The 19,411-nt window shown below is 37.4% G+C and overlaps 1 protein-coding gene across 8 annotated transcripts in view; it reads right to left on the bottom strand.

Annotated features, from left to right (window-relative positions):
* Window positions 1–19,411, bottom strand: part of DGKG (diacylglycerol kinase gamma) — a 159,362-nt gene that overhangs the window by 29,369 nt on the left and 110,582 nt on the right. For all 8 annotated transcript variants that reach the window (XM_087725584.1, XM_087725581.1, XM_087725583.1 and 5 more), the window contains 8 exons: window positions 17,386–17,484; window positions 15,919–16,035; window positions 14,789–14,862; window positions 12,947–13,021; window positions 12,019–12,104; window positions 9,220–9,309; window positions 7,401–7,561; window positions 3,381–3,445 (listed from right to left, as the gene is read on the bottom strand). In XM_087725584.1, coding sequence (XP_087581710.1) covers window positions 3,381–3,445; window positions 7,401–7,561; window positions 9,220–9,309; window positions 12,019–12,104; window positions 12,947–13,021; window positions 14,789–14,862; window positions 15,919–16,035; window positions 17,386–17,484 — 767 coding nt within the window. The remainder of the gene's footprint in view (window positions 1–3,380; window positions 3,446–7,400; window positions 7,562–9,219; window positions 9,310–12,018; window positions 12,105–12,946; window positions 13,022–14,788; window positions 14,863–15,918; window positions 16,036–17,385; window positions 17,485–19,411) is intronic.

Genomic DNA, 19,411 nt, shown 5'->3' with positions numbered 1-19,411 from the left:
GCAGCTTCTTTTTTTCCTTACTTGCATATAATCATAGCCAATTATGCCTTTGGAGCAGAGTCAACTAAGCTGCCTCATTCTAGTTTCAATTTAAAATAATTCAGAGAAAGCATCTTTCCACAAAGACAGATTTTTTTAAAAAAATGTACAATTTAAAATAAAAAAATATACTAAAACAGCTTTGTAAAGCCTGTTGAGTAAATTAGATCCTTTCTCAATTCAGTATTTCTAACATGATTATTTTTGATTTTGATGGTAGAAATCAAGAGTAAGTGGTGGTAGCAGGCAGTTTAGAAGGATAACCATTTTTACTTCAATCTGAGAAGGCAGTATGCTTCTACTGACCCTTCATAATTTAGGACAGAAATATGCCTGCATCCACCCTCCTTTTCTAATACATATTGGGTGGTCCCTCTTTGGCCTAAGATGACTTCAATGCTGTCTAAGGAACATGGTAATTTAATAGAGTTTGTTTACAGGAAGTGCCTCTACTTGTGTGTGCTATTCCTTGCATGAAAATTTTTCAACCAGATCCTCAGAAACCATCCAAAGGTTTAAAGACTGGCGTAATACTATAAAGACAGGAACAGCAGCTGTTTGGCACCTAGCCACCTGTAGGTGTAAAATCATCTCCAGAACTAAATAGGGAAGTCTTGAGGTATTGTACACAGCTCACTGTACTGTGCCCTGTTGGAACACACTTCCTTGAATAGCAAGGTGACACAGCCGTTGGCTGGTATTTTTTTTTAGGAAGGCAGCCTGCTTTCAGCTCTGTCAGGAAAAGAGTCAAAGTGTTCATCCCACCTAATGGAATATATATCAAATTAAACAACAGAAATTTTTAAACGTTAACAGTGACATAAGACAGCTTGGTGTTTTTGCTCAGCAGTTTACATGACTCTATTCCAGAAATTCTCAGATTATGTTTTTCAACTTCTCAAGGCATTTGAAAATGTAGTATATCATCTCACTATTCAGAGTGAAGCCACATTACGCATTTGACAATCCATGTACGCTACTCTATTTCCTTGGTTGTGCACAGCCCATTTTCTCTTCTCAAGGATGTCATCTGGAATCCTACCTATGCAAGGAAAGTGTATGAGTAAGGTTTCCACACTAAGGATCCTTTGAAAACCTTCCAAAGAATCCTAGGTTTCCAACTTTGCAAAATGAACAAGTAGAACAATCTTGTCTACTTAATGTGCTTATTCCACATGCTTTATTTTTACTGCTGGACCAAAACTGTACATACTGTTCATGGGTTTTGGAGAAAGTCGATGGTTAACCAGTGTAGGCCACAAATAAGTGTCAGGAAGGCATAATAAGGTAAATATTTGATTAACGTAGAAGGGAATGACAAGGACTTTATAAGAGGTTAGAAAGCTGGAAGAAGTCCAAAAATTTTGTAGCGAAGAAAGAATGTGATAAAAAAAATAGTGAATAAGTTAATTGCTATTTGAGTCCATAATACTTCCAAGATTTCTATCAGCTATCTTCCAAGTTCTGAACTGCACATACTGATTGAAAATGAATGAATGAATGAATAAGTTATAATTAATTATATCTTATCTTGTTCAACTCTATGTGACAGTCCTTCTGATGTTTGAACAGTGCTATAAAGTTTCAAAGCTTCTATAATACAGTACCCCCAACTGTCAACCGGTTAAACAAAATCCAACCTGGTGAACACATTACACTGGATTTTCAGATATATTTATTTCACGTTTTTTATTCCTATGAACTATTTATGCTGCCTATTTCCTAGACCAGTGGTTCCCAAACTTGGCAACTTTAAGACTTATGGACTTCAACTCCCAGAATTCTCCAGCCAGGAAGTTGAAGTCCACAAGTCTTAAAGTTGCCAAGTTTGGGAACCTCTGTCCTAGACACCTGAAAATGCTTCTGAATGCTTTGATTCAATTCCTTTGGATTATAAATATGTAAACGCACCAGAATTATCACAGGTAGCAAATCTTTATTTTTATTTTTATTTTTAAATCTGTGAAATATTGAAGGCATATGAAGAGTGAGAGAAGCTAATTATCTCTCTTGACAATAAATATCAGAGTGCATACTTGTGGCAAAACAGCTTATGAGATTATCTAAACTCATATTAGGCTGATTTGTAAATATGCATGTCATATATGTGCGTACATGCCATACAAATCAACTGTTTGCCCTATATCCAGCCAAAATTATAATCCAACATCTGAAATGCCAAACATGATTCATTTTGCATGGTTGAAGCATGGGATTACCTTTACAGTTTCCATTCTCTATTTTCTAGTTTATCCTTAAGATGCATTAGAGGATAAAGAAGGAAGGATACCAAAGGAAGACTGTTTGCTGAAGGTCTATTAATTCTTAGAAAAATGTTTGAATATGATAATTTTTTATAAAGTTTTCCTGAATGTCTCCTGTATAGACATTAGTAAGTGAGTTTTGCTTTTTTTTTTAATGAAAGCAATCCAGGACTATTTCTCATGAATCTACATGTGAAACATGAACTAGTTCCAACCTGATATCCTGTTTTGCCTTTATTGCCTGTTTCTGTTGGTTCTGGAATTTATATATAATTATGAAGTGTGAATGAATGGGGCTGGATCTACAGCCAAATTCGAGGAGCTTTCCAAGCAAAACCTAAAATAACCAGAATTGCCAAATGTTAGAGTGTCCAAATCTTTAGAATACTGTATATTGTTTTGAGATGATTTGGCTTCGGATTTTATATAAATAACATACGTTTCTTTCAGTAATATCTTAATATTTTTTTATGTTAAAGACAAGTGCCATGACATTATCCCCGATTGACAATCAATCCAGTTGGATGTGGAGTAAAACCTCAGTCAGAAGCAAAACAGTGGCTCAAATGGGCAAACAGACAATCAATCAATCAATCAATCAATCAATCAATCAGGTCCAGACTTTTCAATTTTATGGATATGGCTTTTGAGTTCCTGGATCTCAGAGTTCTAAAACAATGATTTAGTAATTGATTGATTCCATTGCTTTGCATTTTTAATTTCACCCTCCAACTGAAAAGATTACCAATGCAATTTAAAATCTGCTTCTGATACCTGCAATTTTTTTGTCTTGGTTCCTAATTAATAGATAAATTACAAACTTTTGAGGCCAAGGTAAACTATGAGTAGATCCTGGATCTGGAATTTGTCCATGTTTGAGTAAAAAACAAAAAACTAAACCAGCTTTCCCCACTTTCCAGACATGTGGTCCACGCCAACTGAATCAAAGCCCACACAAATAGATAGAGGGTGCACAGAGTAAGGAGGCTTAAGCAAGTAATTTGGTCTGATTATAGAAACCTCATAACTAGTACAAAAGAAAAAAGAATTGTGTGAGGGGGAAAGGCTGATATTTACCTGCTATTGAATTTTTCAGGATGCTTTTCCCTCATCAAATGGAATCTATGTGCAATGGATGCATCCTATAAAAGGAAGAAAGGGAAGCAAATGAAGCCTTTTATAAAGTACAGTCAGTTTTCAAGAATTCTTAACACCAGAACTTATAGATTTGAACTGTACTCCTTACATTGTGCCTCTCCACAATTATTATAAGTGGTGTCGATGTTACATTTCTCCACAAGCTTCTTAAAGTTACCATACCAGAATAATGTCTGTTTTCCAGCACTTTCACATTACTATAGTTTGCACTTTGCATTTCTTACCCCCATTTTCACTTTCATTTATTTATTTAAATAACTTATATCTTAATCAAATAGTTTTGGGAACCAACAAAAATGCATATAAAAGAACAAAGTGCTGAAATAAAAGCCAAGGCCTCTAGGGATTGGATCTCAGGGGCAACTGCGTTTGCCTGTAATTTCTAAAAAATTTAAAAGTGCCATCTCTGGGAAGGGAATGCAATCTGCCAAAGAATTATCGTTTTACTGCTTTTCAAAGAGAACCTTGGCAAGATACTGTGGTGGATACTGATCTTCTGTGGGAAAGCGAGAGAGTGGATGCATTGAGCTGGAAGATGGGGTGATGCAAGTGTTTCTCCCCTGAGAAACTAACTGCCGTAAGTTCTCCTAGAGTTCCAGTCAAGCAAAAAATAAAAAATAAACTTGCTTTAAGAGTGCTTCCTGCCAAAGCACAGCTAGAAGTAAGTTGACTCATCTGTCAATCACTGTCAATGTTGAAGGATCACAGAGATTCAGCACCAGGTTTGAAACATGTGCGGAATCCTTGTATGGAGAGTGTCCTGGGTTGAATGCAGGCATTCTTGTGTTTTCTAGCATTTTACAATATGCAGTATAAAATAGCAGCAAATTTGAATGTTTTTTCAATGAAAAATGTACCGTTTCTCCTAGTCTAATGCCTTCTTCCAATGCCATGCCCTCTTAGATACATTGCCCAATGTATATTACTCATGGTTATCTGTTTTGCACTCCTAGAATACAGAAGGCAAAACATCCAGCTTAAAAAAAAAACACCTTAAGAATCATTAACAAAATAGTCTTGTATTGGATACCTTTGGCCATTCTTTGCTTTGCTGACAATTGTGTTCTTATCCTCACTCTGTTTAAGAAAGCATAAAGTTTAAACTATTTTCAAATCGCAAACAGCAATGCAAAGAGCTTTCTTTCAGCATTGAGGTTTGGATTGCCTGTGGAATGCACCCGCCTCATCCAGGGATTAGCAAAGTCCACATCCCTTGCTTCATGATGGAGTATTGAAGTGTCATTAGGAAGGGACTTTGCAAGTCCAGGACCTGATCTATTTGTAATCCAAAACTTCCTGTTAGTGATATAGTTACTGGCCCACATTTCTCAGAGTCCAAAAATAAAGGGAGAGAAGATGGGAAGCAGCATGTGGCAGCCTAGGCTCAAGAACAGCTTGTTATCATCAGTGGTAATGCTTAAAAGCATCTTGTTAAGAGCTGGGATTCCAGAATAACACAGCCTGTTTATGTACTTTTCTTGTTCTTCAATACTCCGTAAGTCAGTGGTTATAATGACTTATACTGTGGACCTATAGATACAGAGTATCTAGGACACCAAAGTCAATTTTCTTAAATATCTGCAAAGCATGAAAAATAATTTAATGTAATATTAATCATGTGTTATTGATTTTAAAAGGTCAGCACATCAATTACAGCCATTTTGTAAGGCACATTGCTTATGTCTGTAACACATTTATGGCAATCATCAATCATTTATAAATGGAGCCTTACTATAACAGAAGAACATTTCTAAACAAATGCTTCAGTGTGTCTCCCCCCCCCATGTTTCCATCAGCTGTTTCTTCTACCATGCCAGAACATTAAACTAGTCAGCTGTTGTGAGGGGCTTCCTAGCAACCCTACAACATGGATAAACTAATAATTATTTGACCAATTTCCATCAGTAAAAATGCATACCAACCATGAAAGCACACAGAATGTTTAATAGGACAAAACGGCTAGGTACTTAAAATATAATTAAATAAAAGGTTACTTCTGAAAGGCTATACACACAGTTATGTAAGGCTAGCAGGAAAGCACATTCAACTGGACAGATGTACTCTGGCTAATAGGGCAGAAAATTGCACATAATTGAAGACACGCACCTTCACACTCTGTCCTATTAGCATGGAGAGGAGTATTTTCATTCTGAAATATTTATTCTTTCTGATTGCTGCTAGTCTATAAAGAAGCTGGTAGTGGTCAAAGATGTTTTTTGAGCAGCACTAAATAAATACAACCTCAACCTTGTGGCCATTACAACTTTCCTGTAGTTGCAATTCATGCTTTTGGCAAGCAGGTTGCAATTAGGATGGTTGCAGTGTCTTGTGGGTCACACGATCACCATTTGCAACCCTTGCCAGCTTCCAGCAAAGTCAATAGAGAAGCTGGCAGGAGTGAAATTGTGAAACCACTAGATCCTAGGGATCAGGAGAACTGAAACGAATTGCTCGACAACTATGATTGAAACTGGCAACTTCAGGGAAAGTGGCAAATCACACACACACACCCCAAATGTGGAAAACATGCTAATGGCTATGGCTTTTTCTGGACTTGTATAGTAGCCATGTAAGTTCATTAAAATATATGTTTGAGTTAAAAGGGCAAACTAATGTCTACAGGACAGCAAAAATGAGTTTCATCCTTTTGCTGCCTCCATAATGTCTTCTAAACCAAAGCAAGTTTCTTCTTATATAAATAAGAAGGCATATAAATAAAATCAACATTCAACATTCTTGGGGCAGTACTGTCCCCCCTTCTCCAGCTCATCATCAAAACATATAAATAATGGTTGCTGGAATTAGGTATGTCTAGTTTAATGAAAAGGACTAAGGGTGACAATGATAGCAGTGTTCCAATATCTCAAGGGTTGCCACAAAGAAGAGGGAGTCAAGCTATTCTCCAAGGCACCTGGGGGCAGGGCAAGAAGCAATGGGTGGAAATTAATCAAAGAGAGAAGCAACTAGAACTAAGGAGAAATTTTGTGACAGAACAATTAGTCAGTGGAACAACTTGCCTCCAGAAGTTGCAAATGCACTGGAAGTTTTAGAAAAGAGATTGGGCAATCCTTTATCTGAAATGGTATAAGGTTTCCTGCCTGATCAGGGGGTTGAACTAGAAGACCTCCAAGGTCCCTTCAAACTCTGTTATTCTACGTAGTTTCCTGACTCTGCAGGTACCCTGTGAATCCAGGAAATAATGTAGTTTATTTAAGGAGTTGCTGATAAAGTGGGAGAACATGATGGAGCTGCAATACTTTTCCTGCTTCAGATTTGAACATTGTACAGCCTACAATAGAAACGTTACTGCATATCAATTTTGAAGGATCAGAACTGGCAACTTCTACGCTACCAAGAAAAATTCAGCCGTGTGGCTCAGGTCCTTGTTGGTATCTTATTGGTCCTTTTTCTCAACTGTATCTATCCAGAAACTAACATCAAGTAAAGAAGCTCTTTTGAAGAATATGCATTTATCAGACTTTTGGTCTCAAGCGCTCCAGTTTTAGAATTCAACGAAAGGCCAAACTGTTTATCCAGAGATTTTTGTGAACTCTCCTCTTGTGTCATTTGGCATATTGCTGTCACTGATATATTCCATATGGTATTATTATTTGTTTTATTTTATGTAATGATTTTGGTGAAAAATAGTCATAAGCAAACAGGCAGAATGTCATGCCACAAACTTCTGAAGCGCATACACTATGGAAATGATCCTTCTATTATACCCCCCTTTGCTTTCCAAATCAATTCTCTACTGCAGTCCTTCCATAATTAATGGTGTTCTTATTAATGACCTTGATACTCCAATGCATTGGGAATAGTATGAAGGAAAAAAATGAAATATTTGAGACTTAAAATTTATCAGGATGGTAAAAGATGATAGGATTGTAACCCTAATATTTGGAAAGCCACGTGAATAAGATAACACCGATTGCTTACTACTCCTATGGAGAAATAGTTGTTGATGATGCTGTATGGGACAGGATCTCCGTTCTCCTCTTTGTCATTGGGAATGACATCAATTTGCCATCGGTCCAGCATTACCTCAGTACTGTGCTCAATATCTTTAAGTATTTTTATTAGGTTGCCTCCTTCATAACCTTGGAATAGAAAAATAAAAATTGACAGGTGATGAGGAACAGAATGTTATGGTGGAATTTGCCAAGCAGTAATGGGCAATAGAGTAAGACAAGGCCAAGCAGTGATGGGCTGTACAGAATATATAGCCAGAAAAGAAAGGCCGATGATCTACAATTTGAAGCAGAAATCAATCCCATGTAGCATAAGCCTCCTCAACAATATAACTGGATTTGTAGCTGAAGTCTGAGGCCTTGTACTCCATTCCCAATTCTCAATTAATTGCTTGTGGCAAAAACATTAGCATCGGTCTCTTGGCCAGCAAACAATATGCATTCCATATAAGGACCATTTAAATCCCAGCCCTAATAATAATGTTAAATTGCAGTATGGTTCAAATTGCAACTACGAAGCAGTATTTTGTGGGTAATAGAGCTATTGGTTAGCGATAGCTTCTGGCTGCATGGTGGATATAATGGGATATCTGCATGGGATGTGTACTTTAAATAGGAATGCATCCACATGATGGAGATCAAGAGCCTCCAATGGTACTTTAATAGAGTATGCATGCACACGAGGCATGATGGCTTCGGCATACAATCATTTCTACCAAGGTCTCCATACTCTTGTCTCACACGGGAGACCCAACTGAATATGTTAGTTAAACAACATAGCCCATTGGTGTACTGATCAATGTATAGCAATCAACAATCTCAGCTGTATTGCTGCCACTTCTCTGCACCTTAAGCATTTTAGCTCATATCTGTATTCAAGTGGCTCATAAAATTCCAGAAAATTTAATAATCAGCTCTTGTGAGCAAGTACAAGCCAGTTCCATCACACGTCTGCACCAGTCACCTAAAAAACCCCATTCTACCACTCTTTTACAAGAAAGGTGGTAAGTGGCGACCCTCTTCTTTTAGTACCGTGACCTGATAATAATTTGTTTGCAAAGCTTAGATTTCTTTTCCAGAATCAGTACACTACGGTTCATTAAGAATTTAAATCTTTATGGTATAAAACAAGATCAGAAACTTACATTGCAAATGGAACAGAGAAGAAAATGAAGACAAATGAACAAATGTCTCTCAAATAAGTTGATCTCAGTTCCTACTAACCCAGGAAATAGATGTTCTCTAAACTCCAAGATCCCTCACACATACATGTTGTGAAGTTCACACAGCCCACATCCCAATCCACAAAATGCAACAGATCTATACTACAAACAGCTTTGCTGGTCTAGGTTTTTTTTTGTCCAGATTCATTAGTTCCTCTCCTGTAGCTGCCAAAACTGGAACGTTTGTCTTCCTATGCAATTAGCTGGCATCAAAGGAGAAGCATAAAAAACAAAGAACAAAAGAATGCCTGCTCTCTCTCCTCTGTTTACATACCCATCTGAGAAGGAAAACTGATTGGTTCCTTGGTGTTCAACTGTAGGAACATGTTTAATTTTCTCCATTTATCTTCTGAATGGTGAAGTGAAGCTACCTTTCCTTTACCTTTCCATGAAATTTCCCCATATTCATAATAGCAGCAAAGCATGGAAAATAGCTAATGGCATTAAAAACAGCTGACAGGTTTCAACAACACATGGGACTCCTAGCAAGAGGAATCGTTGGCAAGACATGGCATGAAATCAAGGTGAATGAAGCAAAACATTGGGCTGACTTGAGAGACTTACCTCCTCCCCATCGGAGGCAGCGGGCAAGATCATTCCCTGTTCCCAATGGCAGGATAGCCATAGGAGGGTGCTTTGCTAAGTTCATTTTATCTGCAAAGAAATAAGCAACCATCAGAGGCCCTCAGATAGGCCTTTGGGTATGATAACCTTCTTTGGCAACATCTTCCATAGGGCAGCTCACAGATGTAGTAAAGCTTAATAACTCCCAAAGGGATAGAATTCACTTGAATTGTGTTCACTGGCTAAACATTAAAAAAAAAACTGTAGGGAGAGTACATGATGTACCTGAAGCAAGTTGGCTAGAAGACATGGTCTCAATGTGATAGCTGCAGTGGATGGGAATCCACTATTAGTGGAAGAAATGGTGGAGGGGGAGGGAGGAGTTGGGGATTAGTATAGTGGAGCCCCTGATAATTATGATAAACCTTACCTCTACATCTGCATCAACCCCTCCCCCACACTTTAATCAATAGCAAGAGCACTTAGATTTATATACCTCTCCACAGTGCTTTATAGCACTCTCTGAGCAGTTTACAAATGTCAGCATATTGCCCCCAACAAGATTTCTTTAAGGGAGTACATTTTTTGTTACTTGATAGGCCCAAAGACTGCCATGGTATGACATCTTTAAAAAATGTAGAGTCTCTGAGAGAAGGAGATAAATCTTCCCATGAGTGGCCAAAAACAAAATAGGGGCTAAGCTACTTTCCACAGTCCTTCCTGAGCCTTTATTAAGTCCGGTGCAATAGCCAGAAAGTACAGCTATAGCCAATATCAAAAGAGCAGGGGAGAGGAGGTGAGACTACCACACTGGTGGTATACTACAAATTAAACTGTCAATAATGAAAGTTAATATAATTGATTATGAGTTTTGTAAATAGTCACCTTCTCTGCTCCTTAAAGCCAGAAGGTTAAAACCTAGGTTTACTCTTTTCATCTAAACTGTGCTTGTCGATCTGTACAAATGTAGCTCCTTATCAGAAAGTCCTAACAACTATGAAGAAGTGGATGGTAATAATAAGGATGCAAACTGTACATGAAGCTGCCTTTCTTGTCAGACTTCTCTAATTCACAATTTATTTTGTTATACTAGACAGATATACATACTCGAAAAATTAGAACATTGTGCAAAAGTTCATTTATTTCAGTAATGCAACGTAAAAGGTGAAACTAATATATGAGATAGACTTATTACATGCAAAGCAAGATAGTTCAAGCTGTGATTTGTCATACTTGTGATGATTAGGCTTGCAGCTCATGAAAACCCCAAATCCACACTCTCAGAAAATTAGAATATTGTGAAAAGGTGCAATATTCTAGGCTCAAAGTGTCCCACTCTAATCAGCTAATTAAGCCATAACACCTGCAAAGGGATCCTGAGCCTTTAAATGGTCTTTCAGTTTGGTTCAGTAGGAATCACAATCATGGGAAAGACTGCTGACCTGACAGTTGTGCAGAAAACCATCATCAACACCCTCCATAAGGAGGGAAAGCCTCAAAAGGTAATTGCAAAAGACATTGGATGTTCTCAAAGTCCTGTATCAAAGCAATTAATAGAAAGTTATGTGGAAGGGAAAAGTGTGGAAGAAAAAGGTGCACAAGCAGCAGGGATGACCGCAGCCTGGATTGTCAGGAAAAGGCCATTCAAAAGTGTTGGGGACTTTCACAAGGACTGGACTGAGGCTGGAGTCAGTGCATCAAGAGCCACCACACACAGATGGATCCTGGACATGGGCTTCAAATGTCGTATTCCTCTTGTCAAGCCGCTCCTGAACAACAAATAACATCAGAAGCGTCTTACCTGGGCTAAAGAAAAACAGACCTGGTCTGTTGCTCAGTGGTCCAAAGTCCTCTTTTCTGATGAGAGCAACTTTTGCATCTCATTTGGAAACCAAGGACCCAGAGTATGGAGGAAGAATGGAGAGGCACACCCTGCAAGAAGCTAGAAGTCCAGTGTGAAGTTTCCACAGACTGTGTTGATTTGGGGAGCCATGTCATCTGCTAGTGTTGGTCCACTGTGCTTCATTAAATCCAGGGTCAACGCAGCCATCTACCAGGAGATTTTGGAGCACTTCCTTCTTCAGACGAGCTTTATGGGGATGCTGAGTTCATTTTCCAGCAGGACTTGGCACCTGCCCACACTGCCGAAAGCACCAAAACCTGGTTCAATGACTATGGGATTACTGTGTTTGATTGGCCAGCAAACTTGCCTGACCTGAACCCCATAGAGAATCTATGGGGCATTGCCAAGAGAAAGATGAAAGACATGAGACCGAAGCTGAAGGCTGCTATTGAAGCATCCTAGTCTTCCATAACACCTCATCAGTGCCCCAGGCTGATAGCTTCCATGCCATGCCACATTGAGCCAGTAATTGCTGCAAAAGGGGCCCAAACCAAGTACTGAGTACATATGTATGTTTATACTTTTCAGAGGTTCGATATTGTTCTATGTACAATCCTTGTTTTATTGATTGCATGTAATATTCTAATTTTCTGAGATTGTGGATTTGGGGTTTTCATGAGATGTAAGCCATAATCATCACAATTATGACAAATCATGGCTTGAACTATCTTGCTTTGCATGTAATGAGTCTATCTCATATATTAGTTTCACCTTTTAATTTGTATTCCTGAAATAAATGAACTTTTGCACAATATTCTAATTTTTTGAGTTTCACCTGCATTCATGAGAAAGAAGAAACTCAGCCTCTCCTTCCCTTCTCTTAGCCATGACCCTAACCCTAAACCATGCTTCCAATGATAATTTCATTTATCAACTGTTGACAGATCCTAATTTACCTATGCAGTCCAGGATCCATCCAACCGTCCCATCTCCTCCACAAGCCAAAATACGAAAGTCTGTGCTATCACGGAAAAAGTTTAATCTATGTAAGAAAAAATAGAAGGCAAAAAAAAAGGAAGTAGTTTAGAAACGGATGCTTATTCTACAATAAGAACAATGTCACATACTCCCCAACCTTCCAAGTACATTCTGGAATTTATTATCTGAAATATCTGGAGGATATATGACTGAGGAAAGTCAGACTTAGATGGTTGCTTTTCAAATTCTACAATGGTATACAGAAGTTAGCATCCAAAAAAGCACGTTAGTTGTGCTGTTCTTCATGATTAAAAAATAAGATAATATTTTGCTATTCTCAACTGAACAGGTGAATGATTAAATGCAATCTAATTGACAAAGAAATCATGCAATTTAGAGTCCAATCTACACTTCATGGAGGAGATCTGTTTTCTATCTATTCCTGCTTAAAAAACTTTTTTTAGTATCTATGTACATTTTAGATATAATTCCATTAACAGCAACACACTAAATAATCTCAGCTGCAATTATCATTTGCTGCATTGATCCTTTGTATTGCAATGAAGCATTCACATGTATTCTATCATGAATTGATAGAGACCCAGTTGACTGAATAATACAAATGTAGCAAATATAATACATATATACGTACTTTAAAGGACCACCAGTCAATTGAGTTTTTCAATCTAAGGCATATTAACAAGCTTTTGGAAATAAGGAGGAGGAAATAAGGGAAATTGAACTGAGGAAAGAAGCAAAGAGGAAAAAGAAGTGAAGTGATAAGAAGAATAAATCAGAGACAACACAAAGGAAGAAAGTAATAGTAAAAAGGAGGACCAAAGATTTTTAATTATGACAAACAAGCAAGCAAATATGTGAAATAGGCCACATTTTGAGCTTCAATACCCAGGATTAGGTCCTCCACGATCCAGGTTGTAAACTTGTCTGGGATTGAGTATGTAATGGAATTTCCTATGTACCCTAAAAGTAAGAAAAATAAGAATCAACAGCTGTAAAAATGAGAGTCAAGACAAATTATTATTTTCTGCATTGTTTTGCGGACCACTTTTTTCTTCTAATAGTGGAATAGTGAAAAAGAACACCAGAGCATCAGCTATACTTATTATGAGAGTAACTATCATACAATAATTGAGGAAGTGGAAGTAAGCAAGAACATGGGAGATAATGACTATGTAAAATTGATTTTAATGGAAACTGAAATTAATAAATCCAATCAATCAAAACGTGAATTCTTTGGCAAGAAACACAAAAGTGAAAATTATTCAAAGATTGGGTGAGAATTCTTAAAATAGGAATCACTAAGAACAGGATTTCCTCCCTTCTCAAACAAAATTAAAAGGAGAAAAAGTGAAACACAGCCAAAAAAAAAAAAGCCTACCTGGTTGCACAAAGAAAGAAAGAAAAAACAATCTTTAGGGAAAATCTGTAAATAAAAGAACCCCATAAAATAAAAGGACAGTCACCAAGGAAGAATATATGCCAGTAAGTCTGATTTATAGATATGGCATAAAAAAAAGCTATGTACAGAATCAATTGATGTTAGGAAAGGAGGTTATGAAGTCCTAGAAAAGGCTGAGGGAAGTGAACTTCAGAGACTTAAGAAAAAATGAATGGAGGCAAAGGGAAAAGCATGACAATGCTTTCAGATTTACACAAAAAAGTGAAGATTTGCTTTCTGGCAATGTGTACAAGAGGAAAACATAGCCTTTAATTATATTAAAGTAGATTCCACTTGAGTGTTAAGAAAAGCTTTGTAACAGGAAGGGCAGATTGTCAATGGAATCAATTAGCAAGGAAGATAATATGCTCCCCTTCGCTAGATTTGTTCAAGTAATGGCTTGGCAGCCACCTATTTTGGATACTTCCATTTTCATTTGAACAAGGAATTGCACTTAATGGCTCCTCTCAATTCTACAATTGTCTAATTCTAGGTGATGTTGAACTACAACTTCCAATAATCTCAGCCAGTGTGGTCAACCATCTAGACAAACACCATTTTTTTAACCAACATTTTACATTGACTGGCAGCAGCTCTCCAGAATTCCACTTTGGAGTCTGTCTTACTATTATTTGAAAATGTGAATTATTTAATCTGGATTCTGCATTCAAAATTGATATTCTGATCCTAAGCTACAGCAGTTAAATGAGTCAAAATATTATACTTGTTCATTGATTCATGGAAGAAAATGACCCTCAAAATTACGTATATCGGTGTGGCAAATCTTTGTTTTCAGTAACTGGTGAGAACTTTTAAGCTTCAGGACATTCACAGAAGCTTATAGCACTTAGCAATAATACTTAGACTTTTTCTATCATCCCATAGTGCTTTACAGCACTCTCTGGGCGGTTTACAACATCATCATATTACCCCCAACAATCTGGGTCCTCATTTTACCAACCTCTGAAGGATGGAAGGCTCAGTCAAGCTTGAGCCGTCAGGATCCAATTCCAGGCTGTGGGCAGAGTTTGTGTACAATACTGCATTCTGACCATTGAGCTACCAGGACCCCTTGTAAGAGCTCTTACACTTGTAAGAGTAATGATAAAAATACCTGGAATCATAACTACATTTTATAAGGAACATTACAGTTTGAATATAAGGGGAAATCTGCTATAAAACATTTGCTTGAAGATTTATTTGTCTACAACAATTTATTGGTGCATTTATTGCATCACAATCTTAAATCTTGGAAATGTACAATTTTTCAAAAGAAGGGGGAAACATACCTTTCTCCTTGCCTTCCTCCACTCTTGGGATTCACAAATACCAGCAATGGGTGGGTTCCTGGCTTAGGCGTGATCTGAAAACCAAAGGGAATATCAAACAAGCACACTCCTTGCACAACATACAAACATTATGCAGAAAGGAGGAGAAATAAGTGATGTGACAGAGTTACAGATGAAGCAAAACATCTAACTAGAAAAAATGTTGGGTAAATAGGATTTAGTGCTATGGAGAAACGTTAGGGACCTCCAAACTCTGCTAATCTTTGCACCTTTTCTTCATACTATCTTGCTATTCACTGGGTCACAAATTGTATATTGGACACAGACTAACAAATGGCTTAGAAAGCTTGTGACCTTCTGCACCTTTTTGATACACATCAAGTGATTGAATCCTTAAGGGCATGACAGATATTAGCCTAATCGAACATTTGCAAGCATTGATTCTATATCATTATAATCTTTTTTCAAAGAGAAGGCACACTGAATTCTAAATTCTATGGGGATGGATGTTCTGCTATTAACACATGCACAGTTTAGCATAGCTATAATTCCTGGAATGGAACAAACAGATGATGGAAGGTGGAAGCAAGATGTTAGAGCAAAAAAAAAAAAAAAAAAATGCAATATGGCATGTAGTTTTCCTTCTGTCCCTTAACCAGTGTTTCTCAGTCTCAGCAACTTTAAGATACTTGAAGTTTGAAGAATTCAAGATAATTGAAGTTTGAAGAACTTGAAGAATTCTAAGAACTGAAGTCCACTCATCTTAAGAATGCTAAGGTTGAGAAACATGGATATAAATTATCAAATTGCCTTCAGAAATGCAACACCCCCCCCCCCGTTCCAATGTCAATGCAAAGAAAGATGCAACTTCCAATCTATTTGACTTTTTATATAGAAATGGAGAAGGGAACGATGACTTGTTATTATTTTTTTCTGGCCATGAAATGCTTTGGGACTATCTAATCTCAGAATGATTCATAAGCAGGCTAAAGGACTAACATATTGACACTGTGTTCTGGTATATTTTTATCCAAAGAGGCCTACTATTGCTCACAATGATGAAAGTGCTTCTCCATGGATATATACACCTATACATGTACAAGGGAGAAAAGATGCTATCAGCTGCCCACCTGCAGTCCATGTCCATCCACCGTGGTAGTATTGTATTTGAAGATCATGTTTGTATCCTCGGGGGTGGTGCTGGATGGTGATTCACTCTCTGATCTTCGTGAGTGGGATTGCCTATCCTTTTGAAGAGTCAAAGATGCATACGGACATTTAAAAATAGATAGCAAAGAAGTACTAATGACATAAACAGAGAGGAAATGATGGAATTCTAAGTATAAAAATATATAATAAGACCACAAAAGATTAAGGATATTGTATAACATGTGGGTACTAAAATGCTGCCTACCAAACAAAAGTTATCATTTGGTAAAGGACATGCATTTTATAAATTCCAAATGATCTTGGAAAACCTAGCAATTTTGCTACAAATTATAATTAAGTTCTGAAAATATCACACCAAAAGTAGCTTTCACATAACAGTAGCCATAAATTTCCCATGAACAAGATTTAATTGAGGCATAATGTCTCTGATCTTGGAGAAGGCATAAAGTCATCATGATTAGTAACTATGGAAAGACCTCCATTGAATCATCTAATCTTATTATCCATTTTCTCTGTAGAATCATTCTGTACATCATGGTCCCTTTTACTGGCCTTTTGTTTAATATTTCCAAATTAAGAGAGTTGCTTCAGCCCTTTATTCAAGTTGTTTTTACGTTTCTTAACATTCATGTGACTTTCTTTCGCTATACCCAACAAAGTTGTGGGCCAAGGTTAGCTTTACTCTACACCTATATATGCTCAGCTTCTGAGGAAACAGTCCTCTGTTATATAGCAGACATAAATGTTCCATATTTGTTTATATATTTAGAGTTTCTCCACATAGAGGGACTATTTGTGAAAAATATTATTTAATTCTGCATGGTTTGATACATTCAACAGTTATTCCATTTTTTATATTTAAGTTCTAATATATGTTGTTGACTGGTAATAATTTTCATTTAATCCATTTAAAAATTTTGTTCATTAGTCATAGTCAGGTACAGTAAACAGACAGATGACTCTAGGTCAAAAATTCAGGAATCTCCCCATTATATAATGACATGATTGAATAATAATTAAATTTGGGCCTTGAAAGTAGATGAAAACAGATAAAAACTTTAACATAGATTTATTTCATTTAAAAATAAAAGATCTTTAATTCATAACATTCCCCCACAACTGCCATTCATATTTGTGACATCCACATATGTCCTGGGAACTATCAGTGTAGTTATTAGGAGAACCTTAGTGCACTTTTCCCAGCTTGAGACCATGGTGGACAAGATTGTGGGGAACTATGGTCCAATACACGGGATATTACAGGGAAATACCAGGCTTGGAATGGCTAAACTAATTAACCAAATCAGCTTGGATAAAATCATTTGGATCATGAGACTATATTATCCAGTTGCCTTAAGCGAGACAAAACCAACAAGAAAATACCACTCATTAAAACAATTTGATGTGTGTCAAGCAGACTCATTTACCAGAACAACTGGGCAGATCTGGGAAGGCAGCAAGATGTGGTCTTTTAGATGCCCACCATCACATTCAGGTTTCATATGTGAGGCACATTTGTTGTGAAGCTTTAAAAAGAAAGAAAACAGCATGTACCAATATTTACTTTCCTGCTTCCATTCATATCCATTTGATCCTCTAAATTTTTCCTTTACTTGTGATCAAGAAAATTATAAAATCAGATTAGCAAAGCACTTGATGTTTCTTTGATAAGATGGCTTTTAGCCTCCAGCACTGCAGAAAAGCCGTTGCTTTCTGTTGGGAGAGTTAATTCCTTAAGGAGAACAGTCATGAGAAAATAGTGATACTTTTTTGTACCAAAATGGAGAGGGGAAAGTATGTCCATGATACATCTCTAGCTTTGGCTTGGCAGGTACTGTTGCACTGACCAAATGTCTGGAGGCGGTGAGTGCCTAGATGGGGAAGATCCCACAGCCCAAACCTGGCAAGATGTAGTGGCTCTATGCTTTTGGTCCTTGGTGATTTATCATCATTGAGTCTGGAAAGGGTCACACTTCCTCAGATTGAGCTGGTGCCCAATTTGTGAGATTTTTCTGGTATTATTGTTCCTGCTCAGGGGAACCTTTGCATAGATCCATGTTGTGCACCAATTGTGTCCTTTTCTGGACTGGAAGATCTTGCTCATGGTCAATGTATTTTACATGGGTTGGCCTTTAAGATCACTTGGAAGCTACAACTGTCCAGCAGTGTACCTTCCTCTATCACATTAAAAATTACAATTTGCTGCTAATTTTTAGGAGGCGCTCTGGAGGTAATGTTCAGGAATTGTGGGGTGTTATGCTTTTCTGTTGTAAACAGTTGTAATTCTGTGAAATTGTTGCTGTTTCTTCAAAGGACTGCTCTGAGTTCTTTGGAAAAGGAGAAGAGTTTAAATTAAAACATTAATAAAATCAAAAATCATGTTTTTAAGCAGCTCTATTCTTCCTGTCTTAATATCTGCAGGTCTGGTAAACCTCACTATCTATCATTGCTCTTAAGAGGCATGTAGTAGAGCCGAGGTGGCGCAGTGGCTAAATGCAGCACTGCAGGCTACTTCAGCTGACTGCAGTTCTGCAGTTCATCTGTTCAAATCTCACCGGCTCAGGGTTGACTCAGCCTTTCATCCTTCCGAGGTGGGTAAAATGAGGACCCGGATTGTTGTTGGGGGCAATATGTTGACTCTGTAAACAGCTTAGAGAGAGCTGAAAGCCCTATGAAGCGGTATATGTCTAACTGCTATTGCTATTGCTAGTACCATTCACCACATATAACAATAAAAATTAAATGCCTCCAAATATAAAAAAAGCAGTGCATCCTCTGAGTTTTATTGTGGTAGCACAGTGGTGCTTACAATAGTTCACAATAGTTGTAAAGTGGGTAATATCATTGTTATCCAATCTTGGATGTGTTCCTTGAGAAAGTCAATTTTGTCTCTGAAGCCTTCTAAAAATATCTCCCTTTTCACAATGATTTACTTCATATACACTACATTGCCAAAAGTATTCGCCCACCTGCCTTTACTCGCATATGAACTTATATTGGCTCCCAATAGATGTTCAGGTGCAATTCAAGTTTCCTGTATTGCCTTTAAAGCTTTAGATACCATAGAACTGAGCTACTTGTAGGACTACCTGCTCCCCTCAACCTCTCCTGCCCCATGCATTCCCACATGGACATGCCGCATGTATGCTCCAGATCTCTGCTGACCGATGTCTAATAGATGTTGTTACAAATTCTCTACCCAATACTCATATTAATACAGAACAGATAAATGAAAATCAGTCTGATAAAATCCAGACTAACTATAATTAGCACAAAGAACAATGAAAAAAGTCATTAAGTTGGAGAAGTCACGTTATAACTGATATGCATCTGAAGGATAATAAAAATGAATGAAGCATGGAGTAGAATATCTAAAGAAATATCTAGCCACATTATGGGCACTAATGCAGTGTCAGTGACTCAACAATGAATCCAAAGGGGAAAACAATACTA

The sequence above is a fragment of the Thamnophis sirtalis genome, unplaced genomic scaffold (assembly GCF_051295495.1).
Source record: "Thamnophis sirtalis isolate CommonGarterSnake01/CBP01778 unplaced genomic scaffold, rThaSir2_p1.2 scaffold_11, whole genome shotgun sequence".
Classification (NCBI taxonomy): domain Eukaryota; kingdom Metazoa; phylum Chordata; class Lepidosauria; order Squamata; family Natricidae; genus Thamnophis; species Thamnophis sirtalis.
Note: the sequence above shows the minus strand (reverse complement) of the source record. Positions and strands in the feature narration are given on the sequence as shown.